Below are 21,616 nucleotides of genomic sequence, written 5' to 3'. Positions count from 1 at the left end.
AACACAAAGAATTTCTTAATTGTCCTGTTGCTTTCTTCTTGGGTTTTGGCTATGTTAAATCTATATGCTGTCTAGGTTAAAAAATAAATTCCCATACAAATAAACTTGGTAAGTCAGAGGTTAGCACTCTCACCCCCTCCCCCCAGACAGGTTTCTCTGTGTGGCTTTGGAGCCTATTTTGGCACTCGCTCTGGAGACCAGGCTGGCCTCCAACTCACAGAGATCTGCCTGCCTCTGCCTCCTGGGTGCTGGGGTTAAAGGCATGTGCCACCAATGCTCTGCCCACTTTTTTTTCTTTTTAAATACCAGGCAGCTACTATTTTAAGGAATGTTGCAGGTTGGGGGTGGGGGCTGACTCACCACCTACCTCTGCCTACCAAGTGCTGGGTATCACCATGTCTGTTTCTTGTAGCTCAGTCCTCTAATGTGTAAGTGGCAATAGATACATAAACAAATAGGCAGGTTGTATTCTAACAAAACCTGTATTTCTAGAACAGGAAGCTTGTGAGCTTTAGTTTATCAATTATGTGCTACAATATGTATGAGGATTTATGATAAAAATTTGGAAGCTATTTATATATTTTTTTTTTTGTTTGGATTGTTTGAGGCGGAGTCTCCTTGAGTAGCCTTGGTTGTCCCAGAACCAACCTAGCCTAGAGTTAATAAGAGATCAGTCTGCTTCTGAAGGCATGTGCCACCACTCCTGACTCATATTTTCCCACAACACTAAATGATAAGCCTTTTCTCCTTTTAAAGATTTCAACTTTTTTCATGTGATTAACAGTGATGTACCGAATGGATCAGCTTTGACACAAGAGAATCTCAGCCTCCTATCAAACAAGACAAGCTCTTTGAACCTGTCAGAAGACCCTGAAGGAGGAGGAGATAACAGTGATTCCCAGAGACCAGGAGTTACTTCCAGTTCTGCTCCCTAGTATATGGGTGCCCTGCTTCTACCTTCTGCTCCTTATCAATTCGTAGGACATAGGGATAGAAGAATGGATAACTTCTAAACTTTTTCTCTGAGTGGTCAATGAAATTCAGGAAAAACAGCATCGGAGGCAATGTGCACAAACACCACTACTAAACAAACCCTGCACATAGTTCACATTAATGCATTTTTTTAATTTAAAGAAAAAGAAAATTAGCAGTATCTGCAAGCAATTCAGATTAAATTTGTTTTTGTTCTGTGAATGAACTTTATTTTAATAACTTTGGACGCCTTGGATCCAGGGCTTTAAAAAAAAAGATATTATATATATATATACTCTGTTTGATTAATTGTATGATCTTAATGAAGTAGGTTTTTCTTGTATTTTGGTATTATTACATACCCAGTGTATAATTCCTTTCTTCCAGTCCTTTCCAATTCACAACCCTGCAAACTGAAAGCACTGTTTCCAAGAATTCTGGGATGTTATATTGGGTTATTAGAAACTGTGCAGCAAACTAACTTTATTATAGCTATTCTTCAGTGCACCCACACCCACACTGGATCACTAGCTTCGTGACTTCTTTCTTACAACATTAAAACTTTGAGTAGGGTAGGGTTTTAGTTTCAACTTTTCAGTGAATTTAATAGGCAGTTGATTGTTAGAGCTACACATTTCTATGTTAAGGGTTCCTTGCATTTTCTCCATAAAATCTGAAAGCCTATATGGTGTTTACATTGCTCAGTTAGACTTAAATGAAGAGTACCTTAAGAATGAACCCTAAACTGGACATGGTGGCTCATTTCCATGCTCCCAGAACTCAGTATGCTGAGGAAGGAGAAAACCAAAATAAAAAGAAGAAAAGAAACAGGCTTCAACTTGTTACTAGTGAGAACAGACAGTTCCTAGTCTCCTGTGCTGAGCTCATGTGAGAAAGTTGGAGCTGTGCTTACAAATTAAACTTCTATTGAAATTCTAGAATGCTCAAAAAATCAGGACAATGAATACATATTCTATAACTTGGAGAGATGGCTTGGCAGAGGAGCACTGGCTGCTCTCCCAGAGGACCCAAGTTCTTCCCAGCACCCACAAGGTGGCTCACAACTGCCAGTAACTCTGGTTCCATGGAATCTGACACACTCTTCTGGCCTTGTAGCACTAGCACACATGGGTGCATGTGCACATACACACATAAAATACATAAAATATTAAGATCAAATAAAACTTGATATGAACGTAAATGAATGGAGACACACATTCAATGGAATGTTTATTTTTCCTCTCAAAAGCATAAAAGATTTGGCAGATAAACTGAGCTTGAAGATAGTTTATACATTGATTATTTGTGCTGCTCAAAGTTACTAGCATAACTAAATAGCTTGGGTTTTAGACTTTCTCACATTAGAAACGTTGATGATGGAATTATGAAAGAGTTCTGCTGCACATATTCTAATGCTACCACTATGTGCTTAATTTACCAAGCCCCTGTAAAATGACTTCATTGTGGGACTATTTCATAGAGTTTATCCATCCCTCTGATTGTCTGACATCCAGTTTCCCTTTCTAGACAATACTACTAAACAAGAAAGCACTGGATATGTAATAAGTTACTGCATTGCTTTGGTTGGGTAAAAGCAAATGTTTATATTTTTCTTATTTCTTGTACTCCTACCCGTTAACTCCTTCTGAGGTCAGAGCTACCTCAGTCTACACTCTATGTCTGTCATATTGTTAATGGAAACAAGGGGGTGGGGGTGGGGTGGGAAGGGTAAAATAGTCCTGCCATTGCCTACCAGTAGGAAATCCAAACAGAACACTCATTTGAGTAGCAATTATTTAATTTGCCCAGTCAAGGCACCGTGTTTATATACTATTTCACATTGAATTTGATTATGCCCTACAGACCTGGCTGGTCAAGGATTTGATATACACATATTGGCTTGGGATTCGAGCTTTCTTTTTTATTTAAATAAAAATTTATATATATATTATATATATACATATATACATGGCTATATCTGTATATATATTGGGTGTGTTTTAAAGATTTCTTGGCATGAGCGCAGCTGTTGCAATAAAATGACTGATTGGGAGGTAGAAGCACTGAATGACGTGAGGCGTTTTCAGTTGATGCACACATTTTCCTTTTCGTTTTAAATATACATTTGTACATTTGCTTTTGTTTTTTTAAGATAAAACATCTCTTACATTTATACTTTAAATACTCATTATTTATTGAGAGAAGGAAAGAATGTTATGTCTGACAGGATTTTTATTTTCTGCACATCTACAAAATGCTACATTTTTGGCCTCTTGCCTTTAGTAGACAGATTTGGGCAGATCTTATCTCCTTTGGCCATGTCAGATAATTCCTAAGTCTTAGAAGCAGGTGGTTTGTTTTGGAAATTGGAATGACTGGGGGAGGGGGGGGCGCATATTGGTTTTTTTGGAGTTTAGAATAAAAGTAAATTTTCCTTGCGGTGTATTCGAAACCCCCAGAATGCACTCTGTTGTAGTGCACTAGTGTCCCTTCAGATGCTATTTTCATTTAGCCAGAAAATTAGTCTCTTAATTGTGGCCTGAGTTACCCAAGCCCCAGTCTCTATAGCCAGTCTGGGTGGGGTAGAAAGTGGAACATGGTGTGCCTACAATTTTGCTGTTTTATTAATTGGTTATTTTCCCTTACCAATACTTAGGTGTGTTTTATTTGTTGGTTGTGGAGGTTGCTTGATTCCACTGTCAGATTTAGGGACTCTACAAAACCCCAGTAACTTTGAGGATGTTTTCTCCCTTTAACAAATTTTGTGTTATGAGGCAACAATAAATTGAAGGATAACTTCATGACTCTTAACTGCTGTTTTTGTCAGAATCTGAAAATGGATTTTTATTTGTGTCTTTATAGACATTAAAAAAATGAAACTCATCAAATAGAAAACAGAAGTTTACAGCAGCACCACTCCTTTTTGAGACAGAGTTTTTTACCACGTAGCCCAAGCTGGTTCTAAAGTCTAGATCAGTCAGCCTCCTGAGCGATGGGATTTCAGGCATGTGCCACCATGCTCAGCAAATGTGTATGCTTTTTCACTTAAATGGTTTCTTCTGAAGATGACTATTTGCTTCTCACTCTTTAAGAGCAAGAATCATCTAAGATGAACATGGACAATTCTGGAAGGGTTAAGGACATTACTTTCATACTTGTTCAGAAACAAAGCCAGTGTGTTACTGTAGTGAATATATAGAAGTACTTTGGCTCATTCTGTTTTCAGTGAGTCTCTGGGAAAAGGATAAAGGAACTGAGAATGAAATGTCGAGACTTACTCTCCTAATTGATAGTCACAAGGTAAGTCTAATAGCTGCCCTCTCCCGGATAATTTACAGAGTCCGATGTGACCAAAGAGCTATTCCTTACTAATTTTTAATTAAACAGAACTTGTAGCATAGGTTTCTAGTAGTAATGTTCAAGTGACAAGACACTATTATTAATGTCAATTACAAATATTCAACTACTCAGAATGTGTAAGAACTCATTTGGTATGGCATTAATGTGGGTTATTCCCTTCTCTCATCTTCCTTCCCTTCTGTTTCTCCCCACCCCCCATGTATTTATTCTTTTGCCTAAATGCAGAAGATTGATTCTGTTCTCTCTTGCTACTTGGATACATGATTCCACCAGACTCCCATGAGCTTAAGTGTGGGAGCTTAAAATTTAGTTCCTGAGTTTCCTATGATTGTCTTTTTTTTTTTTTTTTTCTTTTCCTGACCCCTTGCCATTCTGCAGTTTCCCTTTGACTTACCCAATCTGTAACAGTGACAGTTTGCTGCCTCTAAACAGAGCATTCAAATGAATTCGCTTAGCCAATGACTTCTGTGAAGTTGCCTTTTCTAATGGCGTTATTACTCAGTGATGCACAGATGTGGTATTTGCCCTACTGGCAGGCAAGCAAAGGTCTGGTAAAGATAACCTGCTATTTCTTTAAGGAGCGCCAAAGACTTGTGCTTTTACTCTTTTGGTTTTAGGGGAAATCGTAGCCATTTTGATTATGAAACCTGGTAGTATTTGTAAGTTGATTGTACTGTGTAGATGTCTAAAGTTAACTGTAAGGTTAGCTGGTTTTATAAAATGTAACGAAAATTCATCAGTTTCTCTACACCAGTTAATATCATCCTTGACAATATGTGTTTAAGAAACTCACTCTCCCTTTTGGGGATTAACTTGATGTAATAGCATCTTCTGTGTTTCTCTGTATTTTCACTTGTGCCTACAGGACAACATACTTTCACTATGGTCAAGTCATGGGGCTAGGGATTCTTCCCGAGCTTGAGGCTTGTAAGAAATAATTAACTGTAGTTATTATCTGTTCATCTATGTTCAGGGACAGCTTACTTTCACTAAATGGAATTCATGTGCTATTATTTATATGTACAAATGGTGATAGAATGAAATTACTCCATATTCTCCATTTGGGCTTTTAAAAATCAAGAGTTAAATATGTAAAATCTTTGTATAAAAATCATCTGTAATGATTTATCTTTTATTAAAAGATATGGTCTAATTAGTTTTAAGGAAAAATTAATTACCTTGCAAATAAACTGCAGTATTACACTATACACTCTTGCCCCATAAAATGTTCTAGTGTGTTAAAATCTTAATTGTTAATACATGTTTGTGGTGTCGCATGGGAATCTCATCCCCTGAAAATAGAGCTCAGATTAACCATCTTCATTGAAACAACTTACTCTATACCATAGAGTTGAACATGCAGTCTACTACTGTGACCTTTTTATCTGCATGCTTGTTTTGCAGAAACACATCCATGTCTACCTTGGACAGCTAAAGCTTTTATATTTATTTCTTCAGCTCACCTCTTTATAACTAACTGCTGAAATGACTTGCTGGGAGTGTTTTAGTAAATTTTAAGTTCTCAGTCACCTTTGCTGAGCCACTTCAGAGAGAGCTGTCCCCTCTTCCCCAAAGAAGGTATAATTTTTAATAAAACCTTTTTGTTACTTGAAATTTTAAGATTCTATTTCTGTAATAGCTAAAGGTGTTTTCATAAGTAACATATTCTAATTGATTAGTAATACTAGTGACATTAATAAAGAAGAGGAAACTGGCACCCCCAGGAGCAAGTACCACCTTCTAATATGTGTGTTCTTGGTAGGTAGGTTTTCAATGCTACACTGAATAAATTGGGTAAAGAACCCCATTGTGATAAAGGGACTTCCTTAGCACTTGGATAGTTCTTAGGGCCTCTGGATTCTAGACATTGAATTTCCCTGAACTTAACCTTGAACAAAATTTTCACAAGAAAGTAAGTTGTTGTAATGCAAGGTGGAAAATTTAAATCTTAAGAGAATATGTGTCAAAAAAATGTGTATTCGAAAAATGAAATCCTGTGGAGTTTGTTATCCTGATGTATGTTATTTAGTAGATAAGATGACTTTATTTTGTATTGAAGACTCACTTCCTGGTGACTCTTCATTTGGTTTTGTGTTTTGTCTTTAACACTAAGTAGGCAGATCACAAGTCTTTGGCTCCCATGTTAGGTTGTGCACTCAGAGTCATCTTAGAACTGGAAACTGTCGGGTGGTCCCACTCTAATGAGGGCACGAAAGGTCAAGAAATGGAAGCAAACAAACACTGGGTGGATCATGGTCTGGGTTTTTTGTTTGGTTTTGGTCTCCTTTTTCAAATTGTCATTTCTATAATTTATTAGTGTAGCCTGTCTCTGGTTGGCTGGCATTTCACAGTAATATCCAAACCACCCTATAACATTTTATTTCCCTATTTTCAGGCCTTTAAGGCTTTTGCTTTTCAGCTCTGCATTCCCTGTTTAGCTAAGACAGTCCTGAGAGATGTTCCCCTATGCATGTTTTTGCCTAACTTTGCACTCACCTTTGTTTTCCCACCTTCTGGATGTAAAAGAACTGAAAGAAAAAAATGGCATTCAGTGGTCATGGGCCTCAGTATCTTCCCTTTGTAATAAATCTGTGACTTTCTAGGAGTAATGCAGAAAGTGAACTGAGGTTGTAAACAAACCTTTCACCCACCTAAATGTTTTCCAGTTGTGAGGTTCCTCTTGGTGCGTGGTCTTTCCCTTCTATCCCTGCCGCCCTTCCCTAACTGTGATTAATTGGCCTCTTGGCTCATGCCAGTCTCCTGAGACATTCTGCAGTCATTATCACCTTTTTGGGTGGATTTTACTTCGTTTTTTGTTTTGTTTTGTTTTTAAAAAATAACTTTAACATTGATTCATATTTGCTTGGAATAGAGCTTGTGTAATTTACCAATCGTATTGATTGTATGTGATTGTGCCCTGCAGAGGTATACTTAACAAAAGTAATCTAAGTTAATAAAGGAGCCCATGAGATTTGAGTCAGAATAGAAATGACCTTGTAAAATTGCAGTTTCGGATAGTGTGAATCCCTCTCAGAATCAGTGGTACGGGAACTCCTATTTTAAGGTTTTCTTCCATTCCTCTATTTTTCATTCTCTCACCTCCTTATTCTTTTCATGTCATTCTCTACCCACCTGCTCAGATTTTTTTTTTCTAACTGAGCCTTAAGGTAACAGCTGGCTTTTAAATTAGTGAAGTTTGTGAAATTTTACATTTTCCAAATGTTTCCAGTTGAAAACAAAAGATGGGTTGAAATTCACCAACCCAGGACTAACTCCTTAGCTTCTGGCCAATGCTGAGGTTTTATTTGGAGGCATTAACTTCTGCAAGTTCTTTTTGAATAGGAAAAAAAGAACCTTGCTTGAAATGGAACATTCCCTTGTTTAATATTTCCATTAAAAACAAAACAAAACAGCCTTCAAAACAAATGAGGTGGAAGAAAAGAAGTAGGAGTATGTTTAGGGCTACTGAGTTCTGGATCTGAATGAGTACATATCCCACTGGTTGCATATTTTTGAGAAGATTAAGGCCTTTCTCAATTTTGTATTTGTGTGCATGTTGTTTATATAAAGATGCCACATTTTGTTAAAATGCCATTTCCTTTATTACCTTGGAAACTGACTCAGCCTCTTGTTGCTCCTAATTAGGGTTTAAGGCTCTTGTGAGTTGCAGATAAAAGGATTCATTTTAACAAAAAGAAGGAGGTGATTCACCTTTTGGATTGTAAATATATGAAATGTCTACAAGGTCTTTATCTGCTTTCTGTCAGCATTTATATTAAATGATAAATTAATGAGGAGGAACAATGTGTAGTCTTTTTCTTGTAAAGGAGCCTGTCATCTCACTCTCATCTTGGGGATTGTTGATGAAAAATTAAAAAGCTAATCTGTGTAAGTATGAACACTGGGAGTAATCCGTTTTCTCTAACATGGGAATTAGTGTGTACACACTTCAGAGAGAGGATTGGTTCTGAGATCACTAGGGCCAGTATTCAGTAAGCTGTCACGGCTTGACTTTCTGACTTCTCATCAAGCCAAGAGCATCTTTCTACTCAAGCATAATGATCTTCAAAGTACCTGTTTACTGACTCCCAATTATACTGAAGCCTTGTTGGTCACTCCTGGCAGAGAACAGATGTAAGTTTATATTGTCTCTTACAGACCATGCATTAATTAACAGTTTAGTGACATGAAGGGAAGTGAAAGAACTGCTTTCCCAGAGAACCAGAATTCCTAGCGTCTCCATTAGGCAGCTCAGGACCTATCTAGAATTCTACCTTGGGGAACCCAACACTGGCTTTCTTTCCTCAGTTTACATGCCCCCCCCCACACACACACACACATTTAAGGTCTAAAATGGGAAGATTAGTTATTACACATTTCAAAACATTTGTGAAATAAATGTAATAGGTGATGGGGGATGTCCCTCTGTATATATGTTTCTCTTATTGGTTGATGGATAAAACACTCTGGCCAACAGAGGCAGGAAGATAGGCAGGGCTGGAAGATGAGAATTCTGGGAAAGGTAGGCAGAGAGAGACTGCAAGGGAGTGCCAAGTAAACCTCCGAGTAACAAGTTCGGGCATTGTCTGGTAAGCCAAGACCACATGAAAACACATAGATTTATAGAAATGGGTTAATAATTAAGACAGCCAATAAGCCCTAGCCATTGGCCAACAGTTTTATTACTAATATAGCCTCTGTGTGCTTATTTGTGCCTGAAAGGTGGCAGGACCAAGTTGAAAGAAAAGCTCCAGCAACAAATAGGTTCTATTATTTAGCGGATACATTTATATACTTAGGAAAGATCAAGGGGATGTCTTTGTTCAGCTGATAGTAACAACACAATGTCTTTTAAAGGTTTATTTTTTATTTTATGTGTGTTTTGTTATATGTATATGTATGTATACCATATGCATGCAGTGCCTGTGGAGGCCAAAAGAAGGCATCAGATTTCCTGGAATTTGAGTTACAGGCAGTTGTAGTGTTGAGACTAGAACCCAGGTCCTCTGGAAGAACAGCACGTGCTCTTAGTGGCTGAGCTGTCTTTCCAGCCTCCATATTTTTTTAAAGATGCATAAACTGATCATGTTTGGAATTTACTTTGAAATAATTTCTAATGAAATTAATAGGCATCACCAGCAATGGAGGTGTTGTAACACCTATCAACAATTAGTAAATCGGAACCACCAGTATCTGACCTCAACAGGAGCCATAGTAAAGGAGTTCAGAAGGGATAAGATAGTAAGTACTGGAACCATGCTTGGAAGATGATGAAATCTAGAGAGGAAATTCCAAAATCAAGCCTGTCAGCCACTAAAAGTAGACCTGCCCTGATTGTAATATAAGCAAGAAGGAATTATCTGACTTGTTGGGCTAAAACTCACATAAACTAAAGTGAATTTGTATTGTGTACATAAATGTTTTATCCCAGTAACTAATCTAATGGTCCGATAATTAAATCATGCTTTCTAACCTGGTCAGCTATTAAAAAATGTTTTGCACGCCTAACATTTAAGAAATAGTCAGTGGTGGGGCATGCCTTTGGGAGACAGAAGTGGGTGGGTCTCTGAGTTCAAGGCCAGCCAGGGCCACACAGAGAAATGCTGTTTGGGGAAGGGGGGAAGGCAAGGCCCAGTACTTGGAGGCAGAGGAAGATAGATGTACCTTTGTGAATTTAAGGTCAAGCCTGGTCTGCATAGCAAGTTCTAGGACACAGCCAAGATTACATAGACCTGTTTCCCCACCCACAAACACTCCAGAGACAAAAGCGTTGGAGGCTAATTTACATTCCATAGTGAGTTCCAGGCCATGTCTCAAAACAAAAAAAAAAGTAAATTTATCAACTACTCAACTATTCCTGTAGTTTATTATGCTTAACAAAATGGCAGACAAAAGATGTGCCATCTGGGGCTGGAGAGATGGCTCAGAGGTTAAGAGTGCTGGCTGCTCTTCCAGAGGTCCCAAGTTCAATTCCCAACAACCACATGGTGGCTCACAACCATCTATTATGAGATCTGGTGCCCTCGTCTGGTGTGTAGATATACATGGAAGCAGAATGTTATATGCATAATAAATAAAATCTTTAAAAAAAAAAAAGATGTGCTATCTGCTCTCATTGAGCTGTAATTATGGAACTTGACACATGTTTTTAAACAGCTTCATCCGGTGATGGCTCACACCTTTATTCCCAGCCGCCAGGAGGCTGAGGCAGGTGAGCAGCCTGGGCTACATAGAGAGGCCTGGCGTTGGTGGCTCACGCCTTTAATCCTAGCACTCGTGAGGCAGAGGCAGGCAGATCTCTGTGAGTTCTAGGCCAGCCTGGTCTACAGAGTGAGTTCCAGGACAACCTCCACAGCAATACAGAGAAACCCTCTCGGGGGGGGGGGGGGGGGCTGGATTAAGGGGCTGGAAAGTTGGCTCAGTGGTTGAGAACACTGACTGCTTTTCCAGATAACAGTGTTTCTAATGTTTCTTGACCAAGCAGACCAAGCCTATAGTTATCTCAGTCTGTCATACCCCGAAACCTCCCAAGTCCAGTTAAAACCTAAGGGTGCCCTCTTGTACCCCTTTGTCTCTACACATGCCTGTCATATGTCTAGCCTTTCACTCCCTGGATGGTTAGGATGTACCTAGACTCAAGACATCTCTGCTTCCCCACAGTGGGAGGGCCTCTCTGTTTTTTTAAGCTGTATGAGTTTTTTTGTTTTATTTGATACATGTGTATCTGAGCCATACACATGTAGTGCCCAATGAAGTCAAAAGGCTGCATCAGATCCTCTGGAAGTGGAGTTAGACAGCCATGAACTGCCATGTGGGTGCTGGGAATTGACACCGGGTCCTCTGGAGGACCAGTCAGTGCTGTCAACTACTGAGCTATCTCTAGCCCTGGGCCTTAGGTCCTCCTTGTCCTTAAATGAACTTGGTGAGATTTTCTAGAACAGTCCCATGACTGGTCTACAGTCATGACAGCACACATGCTTGTCCCAGCTTTACCGTATTTCTTCCTGCTGCTTCCAGGGCCCACTCAAATCACCTCAGTGACTCTGGGGACTTTCTTTCACTCCCACTGTCTTTGTGCTCTGCTTTTCCTCTTCTCTGTGGTGTTCTCTTACCATCCAGCGCGTCTCAATTAATGTTCATGCAATGAGCTTTGACCCCGTGCAGCTGTCTCTTGTGCAACCTCTCACTCTTGCTTAGTATTTCTGTTAAGAAATGGTAACGCCTTAAAAAAAAAAAAAAAAAGTCTTGGTAATCTTTCCATTAAGGAAGTCTATCTAGTCCATCTGATAATTCAGCAAAACCCTTCAGAACCTGAACCTCTTAAAATATAAATGTTTATTGAATCCTAGAACATTCAACGCCCACAGCTGTGTGCACTGGACAAGTTCAATAAATATTTGCTGTTTGGTTTGATTTCCCTGAAACACAATGTGAACTTTCTAACTGTTATGAGGATTGAGGCAAATTCCAGTCACATGCTTCAAGACTCTGTGAAAAGGGGCCAATGTGATTATGTGCAGTTTGTCTTTTGATAAGCTTCATCCCACCTTTGTTATGGTCCTAAGATGCTATAATTACCCTAAAATCTTTTTGGAAATACAGAGGAGCTGGGGATGCCCTTGCTTTTATGCTATGTGTTGTGCCAAAGCTCCATGGAGAGGCCAAGCCTTGAGTTACTCAGTAACTACAGGAGAATCCGAGCTACTGTTTGCTCCTTGCCAAGGTCTTACTGTAGGGGCCAAAGACAAGAACACATAGCCCAGGAGATGAGGCAACAGGCAAAGGCCACATAAATTACCTTCCCATAGGTGTTACTACTCACACTGGAGACTGGTGGAGAAAGGAACTACTGACCTGAAGGAGATCAGAAAAATGAGACAGGAACCAAATGTGGTATTCTTTTCTCTTAATGCATTGTCAAGCCAACCCCTAACAGCAAAGAACTGGATGACCCATGCATGCTTGTCAATCTCTCCCCATGTTAGAAGCCAGCAAGATGGTCCAGTAGGTAAAAGTGCTTTCCATGCACACCTAACCTCAAGTCCATTCCTGGGACTTCATAAAAAGCCAACTGCAGTGGCACACCCCTGAAACCCAGTATTCCAATGGTGAGATGGGAGGCAGAGACAGAATTGCCCAAAAGTTCAAGGGCAAACAAGCCTGGAATATGCAGCATGGCAAAAACAACAAGGTAGAAGGGGAGAATGGACTCTCTAAAAGCTGTCCTCTAACCATACAGGTGCCATAGTATACACACAGCTGCACACATATCACACACTGGAGTAAAAGGCTCTCTTTAGAGTTTTGTTCTTAGTGCTGGGGATCAAACCTTACAGAGTATACACTCTACCTCTGAACTACTTCCCCGAGCCCTTATAAAAAGCTTGCCTCCAATTCCGGATACGACTATTCCAAAAAATTTAGAATGCTTTTTATTTTATACAATTATTAAAATATTTCATGAGAAGGTGAATACAGTTGCAAATTAGTTTGCCTGGCATATAGCGCCCCCACCTTTTTAAATTTTTTTTTTTTGAGACGGGGTTTCTCTGTAAAATAGTTCTGGCTGTCCTGGAACTCACTTTGTAGGCCAGGCTGGCCTTGAACTCACAGAGATCTGTCTGCCTCTGCCTCCCTAGTGCTGGGATTAAAGGTATGCACCACCTTTCTTGAACCAACCTAAGATGAGCCAAAAGAGAAGAGATTTGGGATCACATAGTCCAGTAGAAGCCGAGGGGAGCTATGTGTGAGAGCTGAAGCCAGGCTGGCAGGAAGGACCCCCAAAGAACTGTGGGGGCTCTCAGGAGACTGCCGCAGTACAGAGGTGTTGAGGGAAGTGTGGATCAGCACTGCAGGACTGTCTCCTGGCCATGTCATCTTCCTAATGGCAATGCTGGACAGCTAAGAGTAAGACTGCTGCTTTTTTTTTTTTTTTAGGTGTTTGCTTCTTGGTCAAGAAACATGCCTTGAATGTTCCCTCCCCTGGCTGTGATGGGGGCAAGTACTCAAACCAAGTAAACAGCAGTTTTTCCCATCTGTAAGCAGAGCACAGTGATATCCCGGTAGAGCAGATGAGACAATGTCTGGAAAGCAGCCAGCAGAGATTCTGGTATATACAGTATTTGAAATGGCACCATCACCCTTGACTATTTGGAATTTGATATGATCCAATCGCTAAAGGCAAGGTAATGGTTAAATTACAGACAATAGAACATTATTAGCTAATAGAAATTATTTCTCCTGGCAGGCACCTAAACGTCTCTCCTTGACCAGCAGACAGTGAAGCTGGCTTCTCCTACTTTTCCCTCCTACCAGCTCGGCAATCGGCCAGCCCCTCCTCTTAGGTGCTGCCATCCTCATCTTGCACTAGGGTCCCTCTCCTCAAGCCTCTATGACACAACACTGAAATCCTTGTTGCTCATCGAGTCAAAACCTTTTTGCATAAATGACATATTGATTGGTTAAAAAAAAAAAAAACTAGAGGGGCTGGAGAGGTGGCTCAGAGGTTAAGAGCACCGACTGCTCTTCCTAAGGTCCTGAGTTCTATTCCCAGCAACCACATGGTGGCTCACAACCATCTGTAATGAGATCTGGTGCCTTCTTCTGGTGTGCAGATATATATGGAAGCAGAATGTTGTATATATAATAAATAAATACAATCTTTAAAAAATATCTTTTAAAAAAAAACTAGAAAACTGCCAAGTGGTGGTGACACACACCTTTAATCCCAGCACTAGGGAGGCAGAGGCAGGTGTATCTCTGTGAGTTCAAAGCCAGCCTGGTCTACAAAGTGAGTTCTGGGACAGCCAGAGCTATTATACAGAGAAACCCTGTCTCCAAACACAAACAAAAAAAATAGAAAACGAAGTCTGATATGGTGAGTATATGCCTGTCATCCCAGCCAGCACTGAGGCTGAGGCAGTTGTATCATGAAGTCAAGCCCAGATTGAACCACACTGTTTCAAGATTCTGTCTTGAAAACAAATGAACATTGTACTGGCTAGCTTTATATCAACTTGACACAACTTGTTAGGGAAGAGAGAACCAAAATTGAGATGGTGCCCTCATTAGATTGGCCTGTAGTACATTCTCTTGACTGGGGGTTGACGTAGGAGGGCCCAGCTCACTGTGAGCAGGCAGTAGCCATCCCTAAGCTGGTAGTCATAGATGGAAGATGCTCTATCAGCCTGCTATAAGGTGGCAGGCTGAACAAGGCAGGAAGAGCAAGCCAGTAAGTAGTGTCCCTCTAGCCTCTGCTTTAGTGTCTGCCTCCAGGTTCCTACTTGGAGTTCTTACCCTGACTTCCTTGGGTGAGAGACTGTGAGTGGAGCATGTGAGATGAAATAAGCCTTTCCTCTTCAGGTTGCTTTTGTGGTGTCTTATCACAGCAATATAACCCTAAGTAAGACAGACATCAACAACAAAAACTGAAAGCCCAGTGGGTAGACACTCCCCTAGACTGCAGGAGGCTCAGGTGGAGATTCTCAGTGCTGTGCAAACTGGACATGGCAGAGGCAGGAAGGCCAGCACTTCATGGTCAACTGAGATAGAGCAGACCCTGGTTCAAAGAAATAGGGGGCGTTTACAGATTATTGGTTCTTACACCCTCTGCTCCATCACCTTTCCATTGTTACAGAGGCACAGCACTGTAATGCTCAGTAGTCACTTCTTCCAACTTAGATGCTCCAGAGATCCTTCATCAGCACAGAGAGGACCCCACTGTTTCCATAGTTCCATGTAGGGATGTGGCCCTGCTTTATCAACTGGTACCCTCCAACTGGGAACCATTTCCAGTCTTTTGCTATTACAAACTGGGTCCCAGCCAGGCAGTGGTGGCAAACGCCTTTAGTCTCAGCACTTGGGATGAAGAGGCAGATGGATCTCTGTGAGTTCAAGGCCAGCCTAGTCTACATGGCAAGTTCCAAGACAGCCAGGGCTGTTACACAGAGAAGCTCTGTCTTGAAAAAAACAAATTTAGGTTCCAGTTGGTGATGGATTTTATGCCTATTTGTAGGTTGGATTTGTTACAATAAGTCTTTACTCCAAAGCCACCTGAGCCCTGCTGCCCCATGAGTGCATTCTGCCAGGCCACCCGAGTTCCTCCCGCCACCATGTTAAGGTCCCAAGTAACACACTGAGACTTATATTAGGTACAAATGCTGCTTGGCCAATACTAGGATTTCTCATCTGCTAGCTCAGTCTTAATTATCATAAATCTATATATTTTATAAGACTTATCGGACACCAGCAGAAGCATGCTGTCTTCTGTGCTCACATGGTAAATCCAGAGCAGAGACCAGGAGGAAGAGAGAAGAGACGACTTCCTTCTTGCCTTTGCTTATATATGAGTCTGCCTACTATGTCACTTCCTGCCTGTATCACAAGACTTCCTTTTACTACATTTCCCAGAATCCTCCTTGACTCCTAGTCCCGCCTAACCTGCTTCTTCATTGGCCAACAGTACTTTATTCAACAACCAATAAGATAAAAATATAGAGAAGGACATTCCCCATCATGGATTCCTAAGGACAAGTTTCCTATCAAGGAGTTCCAGCCACTAGCATCCCCCAAAGCAATCAGTAAAAGGGCCTGCTTCCTCATAGCTTTAGCTATGGTGTGTCCTCTAGCTTGAATTCTTTTTCCTTTCTCTTTTAAAGACAGGGTGGCCACAAACTTACTGTGTATCTCAGGGTAGTCTCCTAACTCTTAAATTCTGCCTCAATTTCCTGAATATGGATATTATAGATGTGCGCTACTGTGTGTGTGTGTGTGTGTGTGTGTGTGTGTGTGTATGTATGTATGTATGTATGTATGAGAGAAAGACAGAGAGACAGAGAGGGAGGGAGAACCCCTTCTTTCAGGATGATAGAAATAACAGAGGAGAAATAGTGCTTAAAATATCATTCCAAAATACTGTTCAAAGTTGTTTAACAGGTGAAAACCTGATGAATAAAACAGTATTGATATATATAGGTAATTTAATAATGTTGTTTTGTATACTATTTATAAGCTTCCAAATACTATTTAACAAAAAGGGGAGAACTGATTTTACAGCAGAGAAATATGCCTAAGAGCTGTCTCAGGCAAACAATGATGACCAGCAACAGCAGCAGCAGCTTGGGAAGACAGTGCCTCCCAAAGTGACGGACTCAGGGCAGAGTCATTCCTGCTCCCAAAAGGATCATGGGAACCTAATTGTGAAGATACCTACTGCATACAGAGATTTCCTTCAAAATTGGCTTACACACTTCAAATTGGCTTACACACTTCAAAAACACTACCCACGATGGACAAAGAGCTGACGGTAAGGGAGCCGGCTCATGGAGAAAGTTTGGTTACCCGAGTTTAGTCCCCGGTAACCACATAGAGGTGGAGAACTAACTCCACGGAGCTGTCCTCTGACCTCCACACCTTGTGTTGCATGTGTGTACCTATGATCACACACATATATCATACACACACTAACAAAGCTGCTCTCTGACCTTCACGTGTGCTGTTGCACAGGAACACCTGTAATCACACACATACATCACATACACACTAACAAAGCTTAGTCTTCTGATCTCCACACCTGCTGTTGGACATGGGTACCTATATGCACGTGTGTCACACACACACACACACACACACACACACACACACACACACAGCATATCACAATATTTATATATTTACTTATTGTGTGTGCATTCTTACAAATATGCCATAGTGCATACGGAGGTCAAAGAACATTTGTGGGAGTCAGTTCTCTTCTACCATGTGAGTTCCAGGGACCAAACTCAGGTCATTGGATTGGTGGCAGGTACCTTTACCCACTGAGCCATCTTTCTGGCCCTATACCCATCTTGTGTATGTTGTTTTTGTTCACAACTACTCCCTGACGCTGAGTAGAACTTCATGCAGTTCCTAGGTCATGCCTCTCTATTTGCTAACAGGAGACTTTTCAGTTATCTTTAGTCAAGGGTTATGGGGGTCTTTGAGCAAAGAACTCTAGCATCTGTTCTTGAATACCCTGCTCCATCAGGCAAGAACTTGACATAGTCCTGATGCTTTCCTACCCTACAGTTCAAGTCCTCATGTTACAGAACACTGAACACAGTAAATTCGATGCTGGGAACAGGATTTTTGGCAATTTAGAAGAGAAAAACTGAACTAAATAGCCCTCTATCTCCATTAGTTTGAATGTACTTAAACCGCCCCCCCAAACTACTAAAAATATTAGTAATAATACACACAGACATAAGATGGCTTGTTTGGTCTTTTTTTTTATTTAGAGAATACTTTATTAGTTCTTATAATCAAACCCACGTAGATAAGACCTTATATATTTAATACAGTGTGTTACCCCTGTACAAATGGAAGAAAATTAAGTTCAACATTTCTAGACCAATATGGCTGTTAATTTCTGTACAATGCCAACTCAACATGGTAAACTGGGATACTTTTTTCCAAAGTTGACAGCACAGCTAAGTTTCCAAAAATTATATATATTATATATATATAATAGCAGTATGTTATGCATCAATAGCAGCAACAGCTTTTCCAGGTTCTGCAGTCATTTGAACAAAATTGTAGAGACATCAGCACACTCCATTTAAAACAAAACAACAAAAACAACAACAAAAAAAAAGTAAAAAACAAAATCCCAGAAAACAGCACAGTTATGTAACTCTTGTGGTACCTGGCACCATTTTTTTTTTAAATTAGCTTCTCAATCATCATCTGGAAGGAAACCATTTTGAGCAACATCATTAAAAACAGCTCTGATAAAGCATGGTCACTACTATGCATCATAAAGCAGGTCCACATATGTGTGAGTACATATCATGTTTGTCTTTTTGTGATTGGGTTACCTCGCTCAGAATGGTTTCTTTGAGTTCCATTCATTTTCCTGCAAATTTCAAGATTCCATTGTTTTTTTCCTGCTGGGTAGTACTCCATTGTGTAAATGTACCACATTTTCCTCTATCTATTCTTTGGTTGAGAGTCATCTAGGCTGCTTCAGTTTCTGGCTATTACAAATAGTGCTGCTATGAACATGGTTGAATAGATGTCCTTGTTGTATGAGCTTGTTTGGTCTTTAAGAAATATTTTGAAGTCGGGCAATGGTGTGGGCAGAGCACTTGGGAGGCAGAGGGAGGTGGGTCTCTGAGTTGGAGGCCAGCCTGGTCTACAGAGTGAGTTCCGGGGACAGCCAGGGCTACACAAAGAAACCTTGTCTCAAAAAACAAAACAAACATCAAACATAGTTTTTGAGTTGTGCGGATCCTACTGAGGAGTCACCATGAGCAAACTCCCCCATCCTGAACTGAAGAAATTGATGAACAAGAAGTTATTGTTGAAGTTAAATGGTGGCAGACATGTACAAGGAATACTATGGGGCTTTGATCCCTTTATAAATCTTCCAAGACAAGGTTTCTCTAACAGATCTGGCTGTCCTGGAACTCAATCTGTAAAGTAGGCTGGCCTGGAACTCACAGAGATCTGCCTGCCTCTGCCTCCTAAGTGCTGGGATTAAAGGTGTGCACCACTACTGCCTGACCCTTTTTGAGTCTTGTGATTGAAAAGTGTGTGGAGGGTTGGAGAGATGGCTCAGAGGTTAAGAGCACCGGTTGTTCTTCCAGAGGTCCAGAGTTCAATTCCCAGCAACCACATGGTGGGTCACAACCATCCGTAATGAGATCTGGTGCCCTCTTCGGGTGTGGAGATATACATAGAAGCAGAATATTGTTGTATACATAATAAATAAATAAAATCTTTAAAAAAAAAAAAAAGAAAAGTGTGTGGAGATGGCAACTAGGGGTGACAGAATAACACCAGAATGGTGGTCATATGAGGAAACAGCATCATCATGTTAGAAGGCTTGGAAAAAGTCTGTACAATGGCTTTCAGCAGAGGAGCTCACATCTCTCCCCAGAGGGCCTGCTGACTGGGGTCTAGAATTGGGTTGTGTACATTTTCTTTTTTCTCCCTCTCCCCCAGTTGTGTACATTTTCATATGAAACTTTTTTGCTAAATAAACTTTTGTGATTAGAAAAGAAAGAAATACTTTAATAGTTGTGCCCTTGCTCACAGTAAAGGAAAACAGTTGGTAGAGGCTCACACCTGTAATCCCAGCACTTGGAAGGTAGAGACAGGAAGAGCAGGAGTTCAAGGTCAACTTTAGCTTCATAACAAATGTGAGGCCAGCCCATGTAAGGCGGGGAGCAATAAAAGCCGTTGTTCCCACTCGGATCCCTCCACTTCTGTGATCTCCTGATTTGATTAGTCAGGTTTTTTTTGTTGTTGTTGTTGTTTTTTTTTTTCCTACAGAGCCCTCCTGAGTCAGGTACCTCTTAAGCAGGTTTGAATTCTCCATGTTCTCCCTTTTTCCTCAGAAAGGTGACAGGAGAATGAAGAGCTGCAGGCAAGAAAGGGGACCACACTTTCCCTAGGCCTGACTGAACTTTAACTTCTCTGCTAATTAAACAAGACTGAGTTCTATACTTTGCTTAACCCTAGAACTGGTCATCAGCCTTTGACCTCAGCCCTCCTCTCCTGACTGGCTCCCTCCCCTCCCCCACCTGGCCTCTGGACCTCTGTCAGATTTAGGGGAAAGAAGCAGCTTTCAGAGTGACTGTCTCAGACAGCACTATCTCCACTTGCCGTCTCTGGAGAAGCCCAACAGCCATGTCTTCCAATGGGATAGGAAGGGCGGCCGCTGGAATGAGGTAAGGGGTGAGCCAGCCCTCTGCCAGCTCTTGCTGAGTTTTCTGACCTCTGAAGGACTCACAAGGATGACCTCTGACACTTTTGAGAAGACCAGAGCCTCTCCCTGGTAGTTAAGTCAAAGACCTATTTGGAAAATGTCGTTCCCCCATGGGAAGGGATGGGCAATCTAGAGAACATGGCCAGGGCAGCCCTCTAATTTGCTCTATGCTCCTCTCCTACTCAGTTGCCCCCCTGTCTCGGGGACCTCTGACTAACTCCTAAAGCCTCGTTCCCTTTTCACAGAGGGACTCCCTCTTGGATACCACACCCTTCTTGATTTAAGTGTTGAAGGGAGCTGGAAGTGAGGGCAGCCTGATCACTGTGGCTTCTATTTATGCCCACAGAGCTCTAAGGCCCCTACACCTTCCACTCACATTTCCAAATGCCCTGAAGAACAGAATGGGAACACAAGGCAATGGAGATGGGGCGATAGCTCTCTCTCTCCCTTCCCTCACCCCTCCTCCCTCGTTACCCTACCTTCCTTTGTTCCCTTTCCATTCCTCCAGTTGTAGAATTGGTTTCAGACCACACAAAAATCCAGGTATCCTTTGCCTGCCCTCAGCCTCGTCACCCCTTCTCCCACTGAGCAGACTTCCTCGGCAAGTCTTTTCTGCACTCCATGCCTGCCTTTTTCTTCCAGAAGGGGACTGGAAAGACTCAGTGCCCAGGTACAGATGCCCTTCTCAAGGCTCAGTAGCCTGGCCCACACTGTCTTAGCTACAGACATAGTCTGGAGAATTTATTTCTTGGTTTACTTTATTGAATGTTCAAATTATCTTGCCATCTCACTACATTTTTTTTTTAATTGAGGTATTATGCAGCCCAGGCTGCCCTTGTATTCCTGACCCTCCTACCTCAGCCTCCCAAATGTTGAGATTGAGGGTATATACCACACCACACCTAAGTTACTGTTTCATTTTCTAGAAAGGTGTCAAGCTGGGCATGGTAGTACATGCCTACAATCCTAGCATTTGGGATCCAGAGGCAAGAAAACCAGAAGTTCAAGGTCATTCTTAGCTACATATTGAAGTTAAGGCAGTGTAGGCTACTGAGACCCTGTCTGAATCCCTAGCACTGTCAAAGTGAGATTATCTTTACTTTTAGTGACCCCTGTTGGTACCTATTAACAGAAATTCAGGGGACAGAAAGGAATGAGGGCAGAACTAAGGCAGAGGCAGTAAAGGTCAGAGAGTAAGGAAGTGGCCTTAACTGAATCTGGGGTCAGACTAAACAAGGAGGGGAGGGATCCAGGGTGACTTTCAGGTTTCTGGCCTGTGTCAGGATCCATGGGTTGAGGGATGGAAGAGCAGGTGTGTGCTGAGAACACCAGCTCAGCAGGTCACATCTCACTATGGAAGTGGCAGGCCTTCCAGACGGGACTATCCAGACAAAAGTCAGTCTGGAGGTCAGAGTTCAGGCTGGAGCTATGGATCTGGGAATCATTATACCCGATGCTGCCTTGGCTGCATTCACTCTCTCACCCTCTTGGTCAAAGCCTTCCTGGCCTTTAAGATTCGGGCTATGTTCCATCCAT

General features: G+C 41.3%; 1 protein-coding gene across 3 annotated transcripts in view; it reads left to right on the top strand.

Moving 5' to 3' along the window:
- Window positions 1-8,127, top strand: part of Rc3h1 (ring finger and CCCH-type domains 1) — a 70,901-nt gene extending 62,774 nt beyond the window's left edge. For all 3 annotated transcript variants that reach the window (XM_027417252.2, XM_027417250.2, XM_027417249.2), the window contains one exon: window positions 785-8,127. In XM_027417252.2, coding sequence (XP_027273053.1) covers window positions 785-935 — 151 coding nt within the window. In that variant the 3' untranslated portion in view covers window positions 936-8,127. The remainder of the gene's footprint in view (window positions 1-784) is intronic.
- The last annotated feature ends 13,489 nt before the right edge of the window (window positions 8,128-21,616 follow it).

Source organism: Cricetulus griseus, chromosome 5 (assembly GCF_003668045.3).
Source record: "Cricetulus griseus strain 17A/GY chromosome 5, alternate assembly CriGri-PICRH-1.0, whole genome shotgun sequence".
Taxonomy (NCBI): domain Eukaryota; kingdom Metazoa; phylum Chordata; class Mammalia; order Rodentia; family Cricetidae; genus Cricetulus; species Cricetulus griseus.
This window is presented reverse-complemented; position numbering and strand designations above follow the sequence as displayed.